Genomic DNA, 17802 nt, shown 5'->3' on the forward strand with positions numbered 1-17802 from the left:
TGTCAGATGATGTTTAGCATAGGTGCGTGCATTGTGAGGGACGGACACATATATATAAGTGAGTGCCAGTTTCTCAGTGTCATCTCATCCTCTGCTCAGGACTCAAGCTGCTTTCAGGAGATCTAGACTGCAGGTGAGTTTCAACGTATCTGCACGTTCTAACTGTGACATTTATTAGCATGTTACTGTGGCTACTGGCCCTGATCATTTAAATTCTAATGATCTTATTAACTTTTCATGTCTAAAGAATTATTGATATTATAGGATGATAATGATGATGATAAATTGGTTTCTGATTCCAGTGTTGTCTCCGGACGTCTTCACACACCAGAATGTTTTCCTTCCTGATCGTCACTGTGCTCTTCGCCAGCTGCCTGGCTGGTAAGGTTTCAACCCATCTTCAGTCTTTTTATGCCAATTTCATACTTTTTACACAAACATCTCTGTAGCTTCTAATAAGATCTTTGTATATTAACAGTTCAGTCAAGTTGAGTCAAAGAGCAGTAGCTTCCTCTTGTCCATCACTTAATATCTTTGTTTTAATTCTCCAGCTCCCATGAGTTCCTACTCCTACTCTCCTTCTGTTGGAGGAGGTTCTGGAACTTCTTTCTCCACAGAAGATGGAAACGGAAAGATCACAGGGATCAGAGTCTGGGAGACTAGTAGCGCTTACATCACTGGGTCAGTCTGTCTTCCCTCTTGTCCAGATGTGTTAAGGACTGTAAATAAATGATTAAGGGGGTGAAGGGGTCAAAAAAGAGGGAGTGTTATGTATTTTCTGTTTGAGCTGAAGGGAGGGTGGTCTGAATTTTTTTTCTCAGAGCAGGCATGTGTCATTTATTAATTGTTCTGCATTAGATTTATATCTTATTTCAGCTAGACCAGAGCCTGTAACTGACAGTGGTAAGAACTGCTCAGTTATAGCTCTCGATCAAAAGCACAGTAGCTGTAGCATTTGGTTAACAAACTATTCTATGTTCCTTATATTATCTGTGTTTAATTAATTTGGGGTTATATTGTGAAAATGAATTAATAACAAGTTAATGAAACACTATTTTGAATAATTTATTCACCCTACATTTCTATGATTAAATAAGTTGTACTAATTTAATCTTATTAGGGCCTGAGCACCGACAACGTCGGGCCACGAGGTCCCTGTTGAAACTGTATTATTATTATTATTATTATTATTATTATTATTATTATTATTCTTTTTCTCTTGAATGAAACGCGTTTTAGGAGGCTTTATCATGTCCCCAACCTCCACTTATTTGGCAAGCATATCAGGACTGCAGGAAAATTTGATATTTTATGGGTCCCATGCTCGAGCATGACAAAATTGCTCGCTAGCGCCCCCTAGAAGTTGGAAAGGCAAGCCCCCTATGTGTCCAAATGACTTCAAATGTTACGGACATGAGCAACTGAATGAGTTCTACAAAAAATCCTCTTGGGACCCTAAGCTCCGACTACCAAAATTTGACATTTACATGATGTGGTCTGCACTTGATGTAGAGCAACATTATGTATGTTTGTACGTGTTTTCTAGCACCACATAGTGGATAGAGTAAGTGGTGTAATATTTGCACTAAATCATTTCCAGTATCACACAGTCCACACTGGAAAAATACGTTGAACACGTTGGACACGTTGTCCGATGGTCAAAGACATTCCCGCCCGTGAAGGTGCGAGGGCCCGTACATCGCTGCTTGCAGCTTTAATATTGCTGTATTATTATTGTTAGTTGGAAGGGTGATGCAGCTTTCTCTTCTTAGTCAAAGGGAGGGTCTATTGAAATTATTTTTTTCAAATGCTGGAGACGGTCTTGCTCTTTTGAAAAGGGAATCATATGTTTCAGCCTCTTTTTACCCAATAACCTGCTCTTTAAACATTTGCTCTATTTGTCAACTCGTTGTACGAAGATCCAGCTACATTATGACTGTGCATAATTTGTTTCTACCTGATCATGTCCTCTTCTGTATATAATCAGTGTGTTCCCTCTCTCTTGTGTCTGACCTTGCAGTATCCAGGTGCGCAACGGTGCCATTTGGGGTAAAAGAGTTGGTCGCGTATCAGGCTCTGCACAAGAGCTGATCCTCTTTGATGGAGAGACCATTGTTCAGGTCAGAGAGTCACCGATACAAAAATATTAGTTTAGTCTGAACAGGGATAAGACAACCTCGGTAAAGAAACTTTATATTCATAGCTATTTTAATGTCTTTATTATCATACACATGTTTTCATTATACTGGTCCAAGGAATATTACTAGGAGTAGAATTTATTAAATATTTTCATGATTATGTAATATATATCGTTTTTTTACTCATCGAGGTCTAACCACACGTACCAACTGTGTTAATCGAATCTCACTGTCATGTTTCAGGTCTCTGGAAAATACCAAAGCTACTACATCTATCAGTTATATTTCGTGACCTCCAGAGGGCGCACTCTGGTCGCCGGCCAGCCATCATTTGTAATTACCTTCTATCCTTTATGTTTGTTTCAATTATCAATACTAATACTCATGGTCATGTGTTAATTTTTAACTTTTGATGCTTTGTTACAGAACTCCTTTAACTTCTACCCAGCAAACCCGAAAGCAGAGCTCAAACTGCTCAGTGGCCGCTTCACTCATGCAGGAATTACTTCATTGGGTGCTCACTGGGATGTCATGGATCAAAACTAAACCACCTACGCCTGATGAACAGCAATTAATAATCCAACACTGATTAATAATCATTATGGGAGAAATCAACCTATATTTTTATGAAGAAATGATTTAGTCTATCGTGCTACATGTATTAACATATAAAGGTAATATTATACCAGAATGGTTTATTAACTAAACAAAAACAACAGAATAACTGGTGATTGTTAAAGATCAACTCAGTTTGTGACTCTGTGTGATTCAGTTAAACACACATGATCTACTCAACGTGTACGTTATAGAGGATACTTTTATACATCAGAGGAAGGAGCTTTAACTTACAGCATTTTGCACATCTGCAGCATTGAAGGAAACAAAGCAGAGATGTACTGAATACCAAATGTATGTTGAGAAATGCTAACAGTACAAGATATTGTACAAATGACTGTGATTATTATTTCTGTGGGATTTTAGTGGTGAGAGAAATGTTTGTCCAAACTATATTAAATGATGTGGCAACATACTCTTGTATTTTATGTAAGACACTTTTATGCTATTGTGACCTAAGTGCTATCATCCAAAAATAAATAGAAAAACAAGATGAAGAAAACTTGTTGTTTGGTTGCACGAAATGATGAAGTAAAATTTTAAGAAAAATATTTTAGGAAAGTAATTTAGAAATATACTAATATGTACTGTGTCCATCTACTTCAGAATGACGTTGTAGTACTATTTACCTGACAGAGAAATGTTACTGATCACGTTGCTGATTCTGATTTGACTCACAAAGTATGACAATTAAAATATATTCATTATTCTTCATTGAACTATCCAGCATTTTAAAATTGAAAGCTCCATCTTGAATAGAAAATAAATAAATGTAATTTTTGTATTAAATTGATTCAATGATGTTGGGCTCATAATATCTCTTTCACTCTTCACTTGAAGAAAAAGTTTGAACGCAGGATCTTACTGCGTGGTATTCACAGTTTTAGTATTAATACTTGCCAATACCAACAATCCCAGTCAGAGAACGAGTGGAAAGTAAATTAGTCTGGGGCCCTCCACGCCCGAGTCACGGTTACTCACGGCCAGAAACTTAATGGAGGTAGGTGTAGGCTGTTAGTTGTTTATTCTGACATATAACCCCAGCATGATTAACAGTAATTAGCGGAGGAATTTTGCTGGCGGTAATTCTATTAGTGTCATAAAAGTATTGAGTCATTAGTCACGAGGTAAAAACACACCCAAGATGCTGCTAAGTATGAAGTAGGTCAGAGATTCCTTGTTTTATAGTTAGAGTGAGTGATTGTATGAAGGCGTCTTCAAAAAACACTCCACACTGCCAGCAATTTAGTTCTTGAGGAGAAACTGATGATTAAAGTACTTTTCCCCCAAGAAAACAACTGAAATTGATTCCACTGACTGTCCCATGTGTATTTGTTCATATGAACTCCTGAGATCATCATTCTCCAAAAACAATACCGAGGACATAAACTCGGTGTCCAGATTGAAGACAGCATCTGCTTGTGCACAGTGCAATCACTTTTATGCAGAAATCCTGGATAACACTGCACATGTGGTTATATATTCCTCAGCTTTTCTTTGAAAACTCAGTCTCAGCCTTTGTGGCACTGCTCTTGTCTTGTTGTGTGTACTTTGGACATACAAACTTTAGTGATGTTTTTTCACATACTGCATAGTTTTGTTCCTTAAACTCCTCTCTCAACAGATCATATTGTCAGGTATGCTCTTACTGCAGATGCTGTCCAGCAGTTGTAGTTGTGTCGCCCCCTGGTGGCGCCACCACTACAGCTGTCTATCAACACAGATTGAACAGAATAGTTGCCACATTGGTTCTCTCTCTGAAATACCGACAAAGTACTTTAAGGTTAATGCTTCAAACCTTCATTTATTACAGCGGATACATATTTGAAATCATGAAAAGGAGATAGATATGGGACATTATATCTAGCATTTAGAGGCTGTTGATGTGCAACTTTGCAGATAGAATATTGAAATAAATCAAACTAAAAAACAAAACAATAAGAAGTGTTTCATGACACTTTTGCTTATAAGGCCTATCGAACCATTTATTTGTGTTTCCATGAGTCATTTCCAACTTCCAAACACTCTTCATGTACCACCTCAACTTAATCAAAGTGTTGTTGTAACAGAATCTCATTCCTCTCGCTCCTCAACACTTTTTTAAACCCATCATTCCTGTTTCACAACAAAAGACTCTTGCTGGATGTTTCACTCTCACTGAAGGAAAACATTTCCTGGTGTGAAACATGACTTTAAGCAGGGTTGGTTTCTTTTCAAATAAAATCGAAGGATATCAGTTTAACATCACAATCTGCCGAATTACTGACATGTTTCAGCACACCTGATACACTTAGATCAGCATCTAATGTATCTGTGATTTCAAGTTCTGCTAATATAAAGTATGATCCCACAGTCTGTTATATAATTGTGTATGCGTGGGTCTGCAATTAGATTATACCGTTTCTTAACTTGTTGCAATCAGATTACTCCAACTGTGGTCTTCTCTGCCTCTGCATGGCAGCCAGTCAAACACCATTATAACCCGGCCAGTCTTTGTTGTTCATCATAGTAATACAAAAACATTGAAGCGTCTGTTCAGACATGTTCATTGTGTGTAATGTGTAACATTGATCCCTTAGACTTTCATGAATGCACCGCACTGCCATTTGTGCTTATTATTATATGTATTTTTTTTAAATATGAATATATAACTTGTATATTTATACATTTTTATCTAAACATATCAAGCATCTTAGGCAAATAAATGTCCATCAGGAAGAATAAAGTCGAAAAACTACTGTAAATTTTGATGTGTGTGTTGATCTGAATATTTGTGAATGAGTTTTTTGATTAGTATTATTATTATTATTATTAGTATTATCAGTATCTCTTTTTTGTTGAAATGTATTTATGTCGTTTTCAAGTTATACAAATTAAATACGCATAGTGACAAAACTAAGCAAGTTTATACTGATCAGAAAGCTGTAGGCTTCATGTACATACACAAACAGGGAGGGTTGCGATATGTGTCCTAAAAGAATGTTTGTTCCAGTAGAACCAGTTTTAAATGATGTTGTACTTTCCTCACGTGTTATGTTCTGGAATTAAGTTACACGGATGGATTCCAGGTGTTCAGGGCAGACTTTATTTAAGGGGTGGTTTCCTCTTTCAACAAGAGAAGGTTGTCAAACTGAGTGAAGTCTATCAGTTGCTAATTAATTCCTGGTTTGACAAACAATAATATTATGTGAACAAAACACCTCAACGTCCTTTTTAGTAGCTGTTCCTGGGATTTCAATCATATCACATGATCTTTGTTGTTGTGTTTTTCCCCACTTTAAAGTTACTGTGAGGAAATTTTGACTGTTAACGAAACTGTCTCAATTTAATACTGATGCTTCTATATGACCTTCAAAAGTAAACAAGACCATCAGCGAGAATACGGCTATTTCTATATAGTTTTTATTAATGCTCGTCGTCAGTGTCACCAAGTCTGATTCTGGCAAAATCCAATGAAATCACGCAGGTTCACCTGAAACTCCTTCAGTTCAGACTCCAGCGGGCCCTCCGTCAGCAGCCGGCCCACAATGGAGAGACTCAGATCTGCTGCAGCCTTTCGACCTTGCTGGGCCCGCTGGAGGAAAGGGAGGCATGAGAGAACTTGGCCAACTCTTTCTGCAAATACAGATGATGTGAAAATAATGAAAGCTCCAGAACAGCTGCTACTAAATGGACCTTGAGGTGAGATTGCTTTACCAACTTTTCAAACGCTCAAGAATTAACTTTGAAATCCATTTTAGTGACCCAAAATGAATCAAAATAATGTTACACAGGTTTTAGGAGCAAATGTATAAAGAATGTCACAGCTCTACTCATTTCAATTTAATAAAGTAGTAATGTATGAGATACAGATTAAAGAGAGATTTACCAACTGGTTTAGGTCGGTAAATCACAGTGAATGCCTTTCCCGTAAGTGCGGTGCAATCTAAATTCCTGAACTGTAACGTAAAGATAATGTTCTCTTCCTGGTTCAAAATATGTCTGCTATAGTTCAGCTGTCAGATGCTGCTTAGTAGTAATGTTAGGGGATGTATGTGCGTGCGTTGTGAGGGACGGACACATATATATAAGTGAGTGCCAGTTTCTCAGTGTCATCTCATCCTCTGCTCAGGACTCAAGCTGCTTTCAGGAGATCTAGACTGCAGGTGAGTTTCAACATCTGTATCTGCACGTTCTAACTGTGACCTTTATTAGCATTTTCATGTCGAAAGAATTATTGAAATTATAGGATGATAATGATGATGATGAATTGGTTTCTGATTCCAGTGTTTTCTCTGGACGTCTTCACACACCAGAATGTTTTCCTTCCTGATCGTCACTGTGCTCTTCGCCAGCTGCCTGGCTGGTAAGGTTTCAACCCATCTTCAGTCTTTTTATGCCAATTTCATACTTTTTACACAAACATCTCTGTAGCTTCTAATAAGATCTTTGTATATTAACAGTTAAGTCAAGTTGAGTCAAAGAGCAGTAGCTTCCTCTTGTCCATCACTTAATATCTTTGTTTTAATTCTCCAGCTCCCATGAGTTCCTACTCCTACTCTCCTTCTGTCGGAGGAGGTTCTGGCACTTCTTTCTCCACAGAAGGAGGAAACGGAAAGATCCAAGCGATCAGAGTCTGGGAGATTAGTGGCGCTTACATCACTGGGTCAGTCTGTCCTCCCTCTTGTCCAGATGTGTTCCCTACATTATCTACTGTGCAATGTGGGGTATTACACCATTTTAAATCTTTTATGCATCCTACATTTCTCTGATTAAATAAGTTGTACTAATTGAATGCTGTTGTATTATTATTGTTTGTTGGAAGGATGTTGCCGTTTCCTCTTCTTAGTCAAAGGGAGGGTCTATTGAACATGTTTTTAAATGCTGGAGAGGATCTTGCTCTTTTATAAAGTGAACCATATGGTTCAGCCTCCTCTTAATAACCTGCTCTTTATACATTTGTTCTATTGTCTACTCGTTCTTGCACAAATATCCAGCTACATTTTGTTCTACCTGATCATGTCCTCTTCTGTATATAATCAGTGTGTTCCCTCTCTCTTGTGTCTGACCTTGCAGTATCCAGGTGCGCAACGGTGCCATTTGGGGTAAAAGAGTTGGTCGCGTAGTAGGCTCTGCACAAGAGCTGATCCTCTTTGATGGAGAGACCATTGTTCAGGTCAGAGAGTCAAAGATACTAAAATATTAGTTTAGTCTGAACAGAGATAAGACAACCTCGGTAAAGAAACTTTAAAAATATATATATATTTTTCTGTGTAGTTAAATTATTTTGTTGAGGCAATGTAATGCAATATTCATTGATATTTAGAGATATTTTAATGTCTTTATTATCATACACATTTTTTCATGATACTGGTCCAAGGAGTATTACTAGGAGTAGCATTTATTACATATTGAATATATTGTACTCTAATTATATATTGTGTATACTCATCGAGGTCTAACCACATGTACCAACTGTGTTAATGAGATCTCACTGTCATGTTTCAGGTCTCTGGAAAATACCAAAGCAACTACATCTATCAGATATATTTTGTGACCTCCAGAGGGCGTTCTCTGGTCGCCGGCCAGCCAACAACTGTAATTATCTTCTATCCTTTATGTTTGTTCCAATTATCAATACTAATACTCATGGTCATGTGTTAACTTTTAACTTTTGATGCTTTGTTACAGAACTCCTTTAACTTCTACCCAGCAAACCCAAAAGCAGAGCTCAAACTGCTCAGTGGCCGCTTCACTCATGCAGGAATTACTTCATTGGGTGCTCACTGGGACGTCATGGATCAAAACCAAACCACCTACTCCTGATGAACAGCAATTAATAATCCAACACTGATTAATATTCATTATGGGAGAAGTCAACCAATATTTATATGAAGAAATGATTTAGTCTATCGTGCTACATGTATTAACATATAAAGGTAATATTATACCAGAATGGTTTATTAACTAAACAAAAACAACAGAATAACTGGTGATTGTTAAAGATCAACTCAGTTTGTGACTCTGTGTGATTCAGTTAAACACACATGATTTACTCAACGTGTACGTTATAGAGGATACTTTTATACATCAGAGGAAGGAGCTTTAACTTACAGCATTTTGCACATCTGCAGCATTGAAGGAAACAAAGCAGATGTACTGAATACCAAATGTATGTTGAGAAATGCTAACTGTACAAGATATTATACAAATGACTGTGATTATTATTTCTGTGGGTTTTTAGTGGTGAGAGAAATGTTTTGTCCAAGCTATATTAAATGATGTAGCAACATACTCTTGTATTTTATGTATGACACTTTTATGCTATTGTGTCCTAAGTGCTATCATCCAAAAATAAATAGAAAAACAAGATGAAGAAAAATGTGTTGTTTGGTTGCACGAAATGATGAAGTAAAAATTGAAGAAAAATATTTTAGGAAAGTAATTTAGAAAAGGCCGAATCTGGTCGTCTGTAACACAAAGTATATACTCAATGTCTCCTTCTTATTTGTGTGTCCGGTTACTTGTTTTTTTCTCACACTCGGAACAAAATTCACTTAGATTTAAATGAAATAAAAAGTCACTGGTAGCATCATTGTAGACAGCTGACTGCTCATTCATGTGTGTGACACTACAGTACATGCAACCTCAAGCATACAACAGCAAACATGCTGAAAATATTCATTGTCATTGTGCTATTTAGCTCAGAGTCCACTGTTATTTTGACTACCCTATGTCCTCAATGAGCTAAACTTCACTACTGTTTCGTTACATAGTCCACAAAAGCTTACAAAAGGCCCCTAAAGGACTTAAAAAATAAGCAACTCATCTGTATAGCCTAATATGTACTGTGTGCTTCTACTTCAGAATTACATTGTAGTACTATTTACCTGACAGAGAAATGTTACTGATCACGTTGCTGATTCAGATTTGACTCACAAAATATGACAATTAAAATATGTTCATTATTCATCATTGAACTATCCAGCATTATATTAAAATTGAAAGCTCCATCTTGAATAGAAATAAAATTAATAACATGTTTTAATCAAATGTACTCAATGATATTGTGCTCATAATGCCTCTCTTTCACTTTTCACTTGAAATAAAAGTTTGAACACAGGATTTTACTGCGTGGTATTCAGTTTTATTAATAATACTTTTTTTGAGTACTTTTCTGGGTTCTAACAGCCAAGATGCTCCTAAGTATGAAGTAGGTCAGATCAGCGCTTCTCAAGACGTGTGAAAGACAGAGATTCCTTTTATAGTTAGAGTGAGTGATTGTATAAAGGCTCCTTCAAAAAACACTCCATGCTGCCAGCAATTTAGTTCTTGTCGAGAGACTGATGATTAAAGTACTTTTTCCCCAAGAAAACAACTGACATTGATTCCACTGACTGTCCCAAGATCATCACTCCCCAAAAACAATACAGAGGACATAAACTCGGTGTCCAGATTGAAGATGGATAACACTGGATAACACTGCACATGTGGTTGTTATATATTCCTCCGTTTTTCTTTGAAAACTCAGTCTCAGACTTTGTGGCACTGCTCTTGTCTTGTTGTGTGTACTTTGGATATACAAACTGATGTTTTTTTTCATTTACTGTACAGTTCTGTTCCTTAAACTTCTCTCAACAGATCATATTGTCAGGCCTGCTCTTACTGCAGATGCTGGCCAGCAGTTGTAGTTGTGTCGCCCCCTGGTGGCACCTTCCTCTCGCTCCTCAACACATTTTTAAACCCAGAGACTTGCTGGATGTTTCACTATCACTGAAGGAAAACATTTTCTGGTGTGAAACATGACTTTAAGCAGGGTTGGTTTCTTTTCAAATAAAATCTAAGGATATCAATTTAACATCAGCGCACCTGTCACACTTAGATCTGCATCTAATGAATCTGTGATTTCAAGTTCTGCTCATATAAAGTATGATCCCCTCAGTCTGTGTAACCGGTTGTATATGGACCCAAATGCAACACACAAGACTCCAGGGAACTTTGGCTTTTATTTCAAATTTCCAGAAATAGCAGGCAGAATCAAACAGACAGGATCAGAAGGCTGGTGGGTTTACTGGGAGTCAGGCAAGGCGGGTAGAACAGGGACCGAAAGGGTCGGTAACAGGAGATCGGTAACAGCAGCGTCTGTCATGGAAAACCGAAGAACAATCTGTCTGTGTGTGTCTGGGAGGCAGGAGTCTAAATAGTGGCGATTAATGATCAGAGGCAGGTGAGTGAACAGGTGAAGGGAGTTTAGACTGATGAGGAGGGAGTGGAGCTGAACTGTGACAGTCTGTTATATAATTGTGTATAAGTGTGTCTGCAAATAGATTAACAGTTTCTTAACTTGTTGCAGTCCTGTTGTTTGAATCTGGCAGAATGTGTTTGGTTATCAGCAAATATGAAAAAAATGTATTGACATCAATAGAATTATTAATGTCAATAAGATTATTAACAATTATTAAAAATAACGGGACACCACCCTGAGATCAGGGACCAATAACCAAACTAGAAATGAAGTCTCATAATTAGTGTTCACTCACAATGTCAATAGTTGTCACGAATTCCCCTTCATATTAGTTTGTTTTCATCCTGCCTGCCTATTTAATTAACTCTCCTGTCATTTCAGGTCCTGCCATTCACACCCTATCATCACTTATTTCCCACACCTGGTCTTCCACGCCCATCTCAACTGCAGCCCATTCCCTCATTAGTCACTCACTATGTAGGGTCCACTCACTTGCACTTGTTCCCTGCCAGATTGTCTTGTGTGTCTCAGCCAAGCTCTCCAGCGTTATATATATCGTATTGTTCTGATCTGCCTGTTCAGACCCTGCCTTTACCTAGTAAAGAAATCTATACCTGTATTCTGTCTCTGAGTCGTGCTCTTGGGTTCCCGTACCTGTAATCCTTACAATAGTCAAAGTACTATTCCACATTCAGAGTGAACAGTGAAGGTTTGAATTCGAGCACAGGCCACATATCCAGCTATTATCACATGCACAAAGTAATTACAGAAAGCTGCTCTTTAAAGTATAACAGAGTTTATTCAATTCCAATAACATTGATCAAAATCAAGTAATATCTAAAACTAACAACTACTAAACAATTAGGATCCTACTATCTAAAATCAACAAACAATCTGTGGTGTGTGTGTGTGTGTGTATGGGTTGGGGGGAGTTAGTAAAAGAAGATGAAAAAAAAGGAAACACTCAAATTAAGGCAGATCCTCACCGCCGCAGTAAGATATGGAATCTGTTACTTTATCACACAGACACCCGACTGCCGAACTTAGATTCGGCCAGCTGGACCAGATTCTGGTCTTTTAACTGATAAAGTCACATTACCAACCTCACTCACGTGACTGATCTAACATACCACATAACGGAACTTGGCGGTCTGTGAGCATACGCAATAACACGTTATAACGGCACAGTAGACTTAAAACAAAGCAAGGTAATAAACACATTTTGACCTAACTCTCTCTGCCGAGACACAAGCCTCTTACTCTGAGATGACGTCGTAGGAGTCGATGTGGTTCTTCGAGTAAACTCGGGGTCCTCGGAAGTTAAGGGAATTCTCGTCCTTACGACCGGCAAAATGTTGACGTTAACGGGGAGAGAAGGGGGCACATAGAAGTTATCCGCTCTCTACCTCAGGATCCCAAAAAAACAGACGATAAACAGACAGTCTATTGTTCATCCAGCGAAGTTAAGACTATGACCTACGGTTTTCCTCAAAATCAACGTTGTTTCTGTACCTCCTTTCACTAACTCGAGTCAGACGGGACTGAGCTGGAGGTGACGTTGATTTTTATAGATTCAGTGATGTCAGGCCGTAGCACAGGGAATCCCTGTGGTGCCCATGGCCCTCGTCCAATGAGACCTCAGTCTTGAATTGCGACAAAGAAAATCACACCCAGGTGAGATTTAACGTATTTGGCGTGTGATTCTAGCTCAAATCAGGCTGTTGGATAACCCGTAGGCCCATGCAAGCCCAACTCTCAGCTCTCTGTGTTCCAACCACATGGTGAAGTCCCAACACTTTGCAATCAGATTACTCCAACTGTGGTCTTCTCTGCCTCTGCATGGCAGCCAGTCAAACACCATTATAATCTGGCCAGTCTTTGTTGTTCATCATAGTAATACATTAACATTGATGCTTCTGTTCAGACATGTTCATTGTGTTTAATATGGAACATTGATCCCTTGGACTTTCATTAATGCACCGCACTGTCATTTGTGCTTATTAATATATGTATTAATTAGTATGTATAATTGTTTTAATATGAATATATAACTTGTATATTTATACATTTTTATCTAAACATATCAAGCATCTTAGGCAAATAAATGTCCTTCTGGATGAATAAAGTTGAAAAACTACTGTGAATGGTGATGTGTGTGTTGATCTGAATACTTATGAATTAGTTTTTTCAATATTAGTAGTATTATATGCGTCTCTTTTTTGTTCAAATGTATTTCCGTCGTTTTCAAGTTATACAAATTGAATACGCATAGTGACAAAACTAAGCAAGTGTATACTGATCAGAAAGGTGTCGGCTTCATGTACAAACACAAAGAGGGAGGGTTGCGATAAGTGTCCTAAAAGAATGTTTGTTCCAGTAGAACTAGTTAAATGATGTACTTTCCTTACGTGTCATTTCCTGGTATTAAGTTACACGGATGGATGCCAGGTGTTTAGGGCATGCTCTATTTAATGAAGGGGTGGTTTCCTCTTTTAACAAGAGAAGACTTCCTGGTTTGACAAACAATAATATTATGTTGACCAAACACCTCAAGGTCCCTTTTAGTAGCTGTTCCTGGGATTTCAATCATATCACATGATCTCCGTTTTTTGTTTTTTTAACAACTTTAAAGTTACTGTCAGGAACTTTTGACTTTAAACAAATGAATTTAATTTAATTTGATACAGATGCTTCTATATGACCTTCAAAAGTAAACAAGACCATCAGCGAGAATTCTCGCAAAATCCAATGAAATCACGCAGGTTTACCTGAAACTCCTTCAGTTCAGACTCCAGCGGGCCCTCCGTCAGCAGCCGGCCCACAATGGAGAGACTCAGACCCGCTGCAGCCTTTCGACCTTGCTGGGCCCGCTGGAGGAAAGGGAGGCATGAGAGAACCAGAACCAGGACTGTGCAGAATCAGAATCAGGACGGTTTATTGCCTAGTAAGTTACACACACCCACACACCAACACACAATAACACGATTACCGTCAGTAACCAAGAGACGGCCAAATTCCTTGCTCCTACAACAGGTTTTAAGATATTTGAGATGTAGCCATGCCAAAGTTCTGCACAAATGTCATGGTACATGTGCAATTAGACAACATCTCAGTCAAGCGAATGGACACACAGACGTCAATACATTACATGTTTATTGCCTAGTAAATTACACACACAAGGAATCTGACCAGGTGAATGGTGCACAACAATAAACATTAAACACAGTGCAAAGGCACACTGTCAGACCCTGCTGCAGTTAAATGAGAGCTTTTCTAAAGTGCATCTGATGCTTGAAAACACTACTGCTTTGTCTGCAGGGACGTCAAGATCAACACAAAATTGAAGTTCATCACAGCAGCTTCAAGGACTTTTTGTCCATGATGTTTCCAACAAGGGATTTGCTTTGAGACGTTGTTTTTGTAACCCTCTTTTACCCAACATGGGTGAGATGTGCTTGAAGTGTTTAGAAATTATCAAAATTTTAACATTTACATTTACATGACAACTGGGCCAACTCTTTCGCCAAATACAGATGATGTGAAAATAATGAAAGCTCCAGAACAGCTGCTACTAAATGGACCTTGAGGTGAGATTGCTTTAACAACTACTTTTCAAACGCTCAAGGTACACAGGTTTTAGCAGCAAATGTATCAAGAATGTTACAGCTCTACTAATTTGAATTTAATAAGGTAATTTATGCGACACAGATTACAGAAAGATTAACCAACTGGTTTAGGTCGGTGAATCACAATGAATGCCTTTCCCGTAAGTGCGATGCAAACTAAATTCCTGAACTGGAACTTCAAGGTGATTTTCTCTCCCTGGTTCAAAATGAAATTGTGCGCCTGCTATTGTTCAGCTGTCAGATGATGTCTAGTAGGAATGTTAGGGGATGTGTGTGCGTGCATTGTGAGGGACGGACACATATATATAAGTGAGTGCCAGTTTCTCAGTGTCATCTCATCCTCTGCTCAGGACTCAAGCTGTTTTCAGGAGATCTAGACTGCAGGTGAGTTTCAACGTATCTGCACGTTCTAACTGTGACATTTATTAGCATGTTACTGTGGCTACTGGCCCTGATCATTTAAATTCTAATGATCTTATTAACTTTTCATGTCTAAAGAATTATTGAAATTATAGGATGATAATGATGATGATGAATTGGTTTCTGATTCCAGTGTTGTCTCCGGATGTCTTCACACACCAGAATGTTTTCCTTCCTGATCGTCGCTCTGCTCTGCGCCAGCTGCCTGGCTGGTAAGGTTTCAACCCATCTTCAGTCTTTTTATGCCAATTTCATACTTTTTACACAAACATCTCTGTAGCTTCTAATAAGATCTTTGTATTTGAACAGTTAAGTCAGGTTGAGTCAAAGAGCAGGAGCTTCCTCTTGTCCATCACTTAATATCTTTATTTTACTTCTCCAGCTCCCATGAGTTCCTACTCCTACTCTCCTTCTGTTGGAGGAGGTGCTGGAACTTCTTTCTCCACAGAAAATGGAAACGGAAAGATCACAGGGATCAGAGTCTGGGAGACTAGTAGCGCTTACATCACTGGGTCAGTCTGTCCTCCCTCTTGTCCAGATGTGTTCCCTACATTATCTAATGTGCAATGTGGGGTATATTGTGAAAATGATTTATTTAACAAGTTAATGACACACCATTTTAAAAAATGTATGCATCCTACATTTCTCTGATTAAATAAGTTGTACTAATTGAATGCTGTTGTATTATTATTGTTTGTTGGAAGGATGTTGCCGTTTCCTCTTCTTAGTCAAAGGGAGGGTCTATTGAACATGTTTTTAAATGCTGGAGAGGATCTTGCTCTTTTATAAAGTGAACCATATGGTTCAGCCTCCTCTTAATAACCTGCTCTTTATACATTTGCTCTATTGTCTACTCGTTCTTGCACAAATATCCAGCTACATTTTGTTCTACCTGATCATGTCCTCTTCTGTATATAATCAGTGTGTTCCCTCTCTCTTGTGTCTGACCTTGCAGTATCCAGGTGCGCAACGGTGCCATTTGGGGTAAAAGAGTTGGTCGCGTAGTAGGCTCTGCACAAGAGCTGATCCTCTTTGATGGAGAGACCATTGTTCAGGTCAGAGAATCACCGATACTAAAATATTAGTTTAGTCTGAACAGAGATAAGACAACCTCGGTAAAGAAACTTTGAAAATATTTATATATTGTTCCGTGGAGTTAAATTATTTTGATGAGGCAATGTAATGCAATATTTATTGATATTTAGAGATATTTTAATGTCTTTATTATCATACACATTTGTTCATGATACTGGTTCAAGGAATATTACTAGGAGTAGCATTTATTACATATTGAATATATTTTACTATAATTATATATTGTGTATACTCATCGAGGTCTAACCACATGTACCAACTGTGTTAATGAGATCTCACTGTCATGTTTCAGGTCTCTGGAAAGTACACCAACTACATCTATCAGATATATTTCGTGACCTCCAGAGGGCGCACTCTGGTCGCCGGCCAGCCAACAACTGTAATTATCTTCTATCCTTTGTGCTTGTTACAATTATCAATACTAATACTCATGGTCATGTGTTAACTTTTAACTTTTGATGCTTTGTTACAGAACTCCTTTAACTTCTACCCAGCAAACCCGAAAGCAGAGCTCAAACTGCTCAGTGGCCGCTTCACTTATTCAGGAATTACTTCATTGGGTGCTCACTGGGACGTCATGGATCAAAACTAAACAACCTACTCCTGATGAACAGCAATTAATAATCCAACACTGATTAATAATCATTATGGGAGAAGTCAACCTATATTTATATGAAGAAATTATTTAGTCTATTGTTATGTAAATACACTTAATCAGAGCGTTATGTGCTAATTAGCGGAGTTGCGAGTTACAGGTTATGAAGGTTTAAAACTCCAGGCGGGGCGCTCTAGCACTCGCCTGAACAAAGGAATGAGAAAACTGTAACTCTGAAGGACACGCTTGGGCAACTATAAACTGATATCTAATCTTGGAGTAAACTGCCAGCTGAGAACAGTACGTACCACAGCTTGAGATAGCAAAACATAGACGTCACACTTTGGAGCCTGTTAGGCTAGGCTTTCACAACATACACACACACTGATGACGCATCGAAGGAGGCTCCCGGACGAGAGCCAGTGTGAGCGGATATGCTCAGTGCTCCAACCAGGCCGTCTCTCTGCTAAAATCGATCCCGCCTGCAACTTGACTTTGACCAATGGCTCCTCTAAGGAGAACCTACAAAACTTACCGCGCTGCCGTGTCCAAGCGCCTTTTCACGTTGCTCTCAATCGGAGAGGAACTGTTAGGACCGTGCACGTTTAACTGCTCGGCTAATATCTCTGTGATAAATAAAACTATTGCTTGAATCTAAGTAAACGCCTCGAACTCAATTCGTTAAGTTATCTACACGACACTATTGTGCTACATGTATTAACATATAAAGGTAATATTATACCAGAATGGTTTATTAACTAAACAAAAACAACATAATAACTGGTGATTGTAAGAGATCAACTCAGTTTGTAACTCTTTGTGATTCAGTTAAACACACATGATCTACTCAAAGTGTAAGTTATAGAGGATACTTTTATACATCAGATGAAGGAGCTTTAACTTACAGCATTTTGCACATCTGCAGCATTGAAGGAAACAAAGCAGAGATGTACTGAATACCAAATGTATGTTGAGAAATGCTAACTGTACAAGATATTATACAAATGACTGTGATTATTATTTCTGTGGGTTTTTAGTGGTGAGAGAAATGTTTTAGGAAAGTAATTTAGAAAAGGCCGAATCTGGTCG

General features: G+C 38.2%; 3 protein-coding genes across 3 annotated transcripts; all 3 read left to right on the forward strand.

The window, feature by feature from the left end:
• On the forward strand, nt 1–3555 carry LOC306699569 (zymogen granule membrane protein 16-like). The gene is made up of 6 exons (XM_079164209.1): nt 1–133; nt 303–381; nt 552–681; nt 2021–2120; nt 2382–2471; nt 2565–3555. The coding sequence occupies exons 2-6, from the start codon at nt 333–335 to the stop codon at nt 2682–2684; spliced, it is 489 nt and encodes a 162-aa protein (XP_079020335.1). The 5' UTR covers nt 1–133; nt 303–332; the 3' UTR covers nt 2685–3555.
• Nucleotides 3556–7017: 3462 nt separating this feature from the next.
• Nucleotides 7018–8839, forward strand: LOC306699708 (zymogen granule membrane protein 16-like). Its single transcript, XM_079164429.1, has 5 exons — nt 7018–7098; nt 7269–7398; nt 7809–7908; nt 8241–8330; nt 8424–8839. The coding sequence occupies exons 1-5, from the start codon at nt 7050–7052 to the stop codon at nt 8556–8558; spliced, it is 504 nt and encodes a 167-aa protein (XP_079020555.1). The 5' UTR covers nt 7018–7049; the 3' UTR covers nt 8559–8839.
• A 6052-nt stretch (nt 8840–14891) lies between these two features.
• Nucleotides 14892–17608, forward strand: LOC306699441 (zymogen granule membrane protein 16-like). The gene is made up of 6 exons (XM_079164056.1): nt 14892–14987; nt 15157–15235; nt 15406–15535; nt 15979–16078; nt 16411–16497; nt 16591–17608. Exons 2-6 carry the CDS (start codon nt 15169–15171, stop codon nt 16708–16710), a joined length of 504 nt encoding a protein of 167 aa, XP_079020182.1. The 5' UTR covers nt 14892–14987; nt 15157–15168; the 3' UTR covers nt 16711–17608.
• Nucleotides 17609–17802: the final 194 nt, after the last annotated feature.

Source organism: Pholis gunnellus, assembly GCF_910591455.1.
Source record: "Pholis gunnellus genome assembly, chromosome: 8".
NCBI classification, from domain to species: domain Eukaryota; kingdom Metazoa; phylum Chordata; class Actinopteri; order Perciformes; family Pholidae; genus Pholis; species Pholis gunnellus.

Coding starts and splice junctions, on each gene's coding strand:
- LOC306699569 (XM_079164209.1), top strand. CDS start 333: ATGTTTTCCTTCCTGATCGTCACTGTGCTCTTCGCCAGCTGCCTGGCT. Junction 382..551: donor CTTCGCCAGCTGCCTGGCTG/GTAAGGTTTCAA, acceptor TTAATTCTCCAG/CTCCCATGAGTTCCTACTCC. Junction 2,121..2,381: donor ATGGAGAGACCATTGTTCAG/GTCAGAGAGTCA, acceptor GTCATGTTTCAG/GTCTCTGGAAAATACCAAAG.
- LOC306699441 (XM_079164056.1), top strand. CDS start 15,169: ATGTCTTCACACACCAGAATGTTTTCCTTCCTGATCGTCGCTCTGCTC. Junction 15,236..15,405: donor CTGCGCCAGCTGCCTGGCTG/GTAAGGTTTCAA, acceptor TTACTTCTCCAG/CTCCCATGAGTTCCTACTCC. Junction 15,536..15,978: donor AGTAGCGCTTACATCACTGG/GTCAGTCTGTCC, acceptor CTGACCTTGCAG/TATCCAGGTGCGCAACGGTG.
- LOC306699708 (XM_079164429.1), top strand. CDS start 7,050: ATGTTTTCCTTCCTGATCGTCACTGTGCTCTTCGCCAGCTGCCTGGCT. Junction 7,099..7,268: donor CTTCGCCAGCTGCCTGGCTG/GTAAGGTTTCAA, acceptor TTAATTCTCCAG/CTCCCATGAGTTCCTACTCC. Junction 8,331..8,423: donor TCGCCGGCCAGCCAACAACT/GTAATTATCTTC, acceptor GCTTTGTTACAG/AACTCCTTTAACTTCTACCC.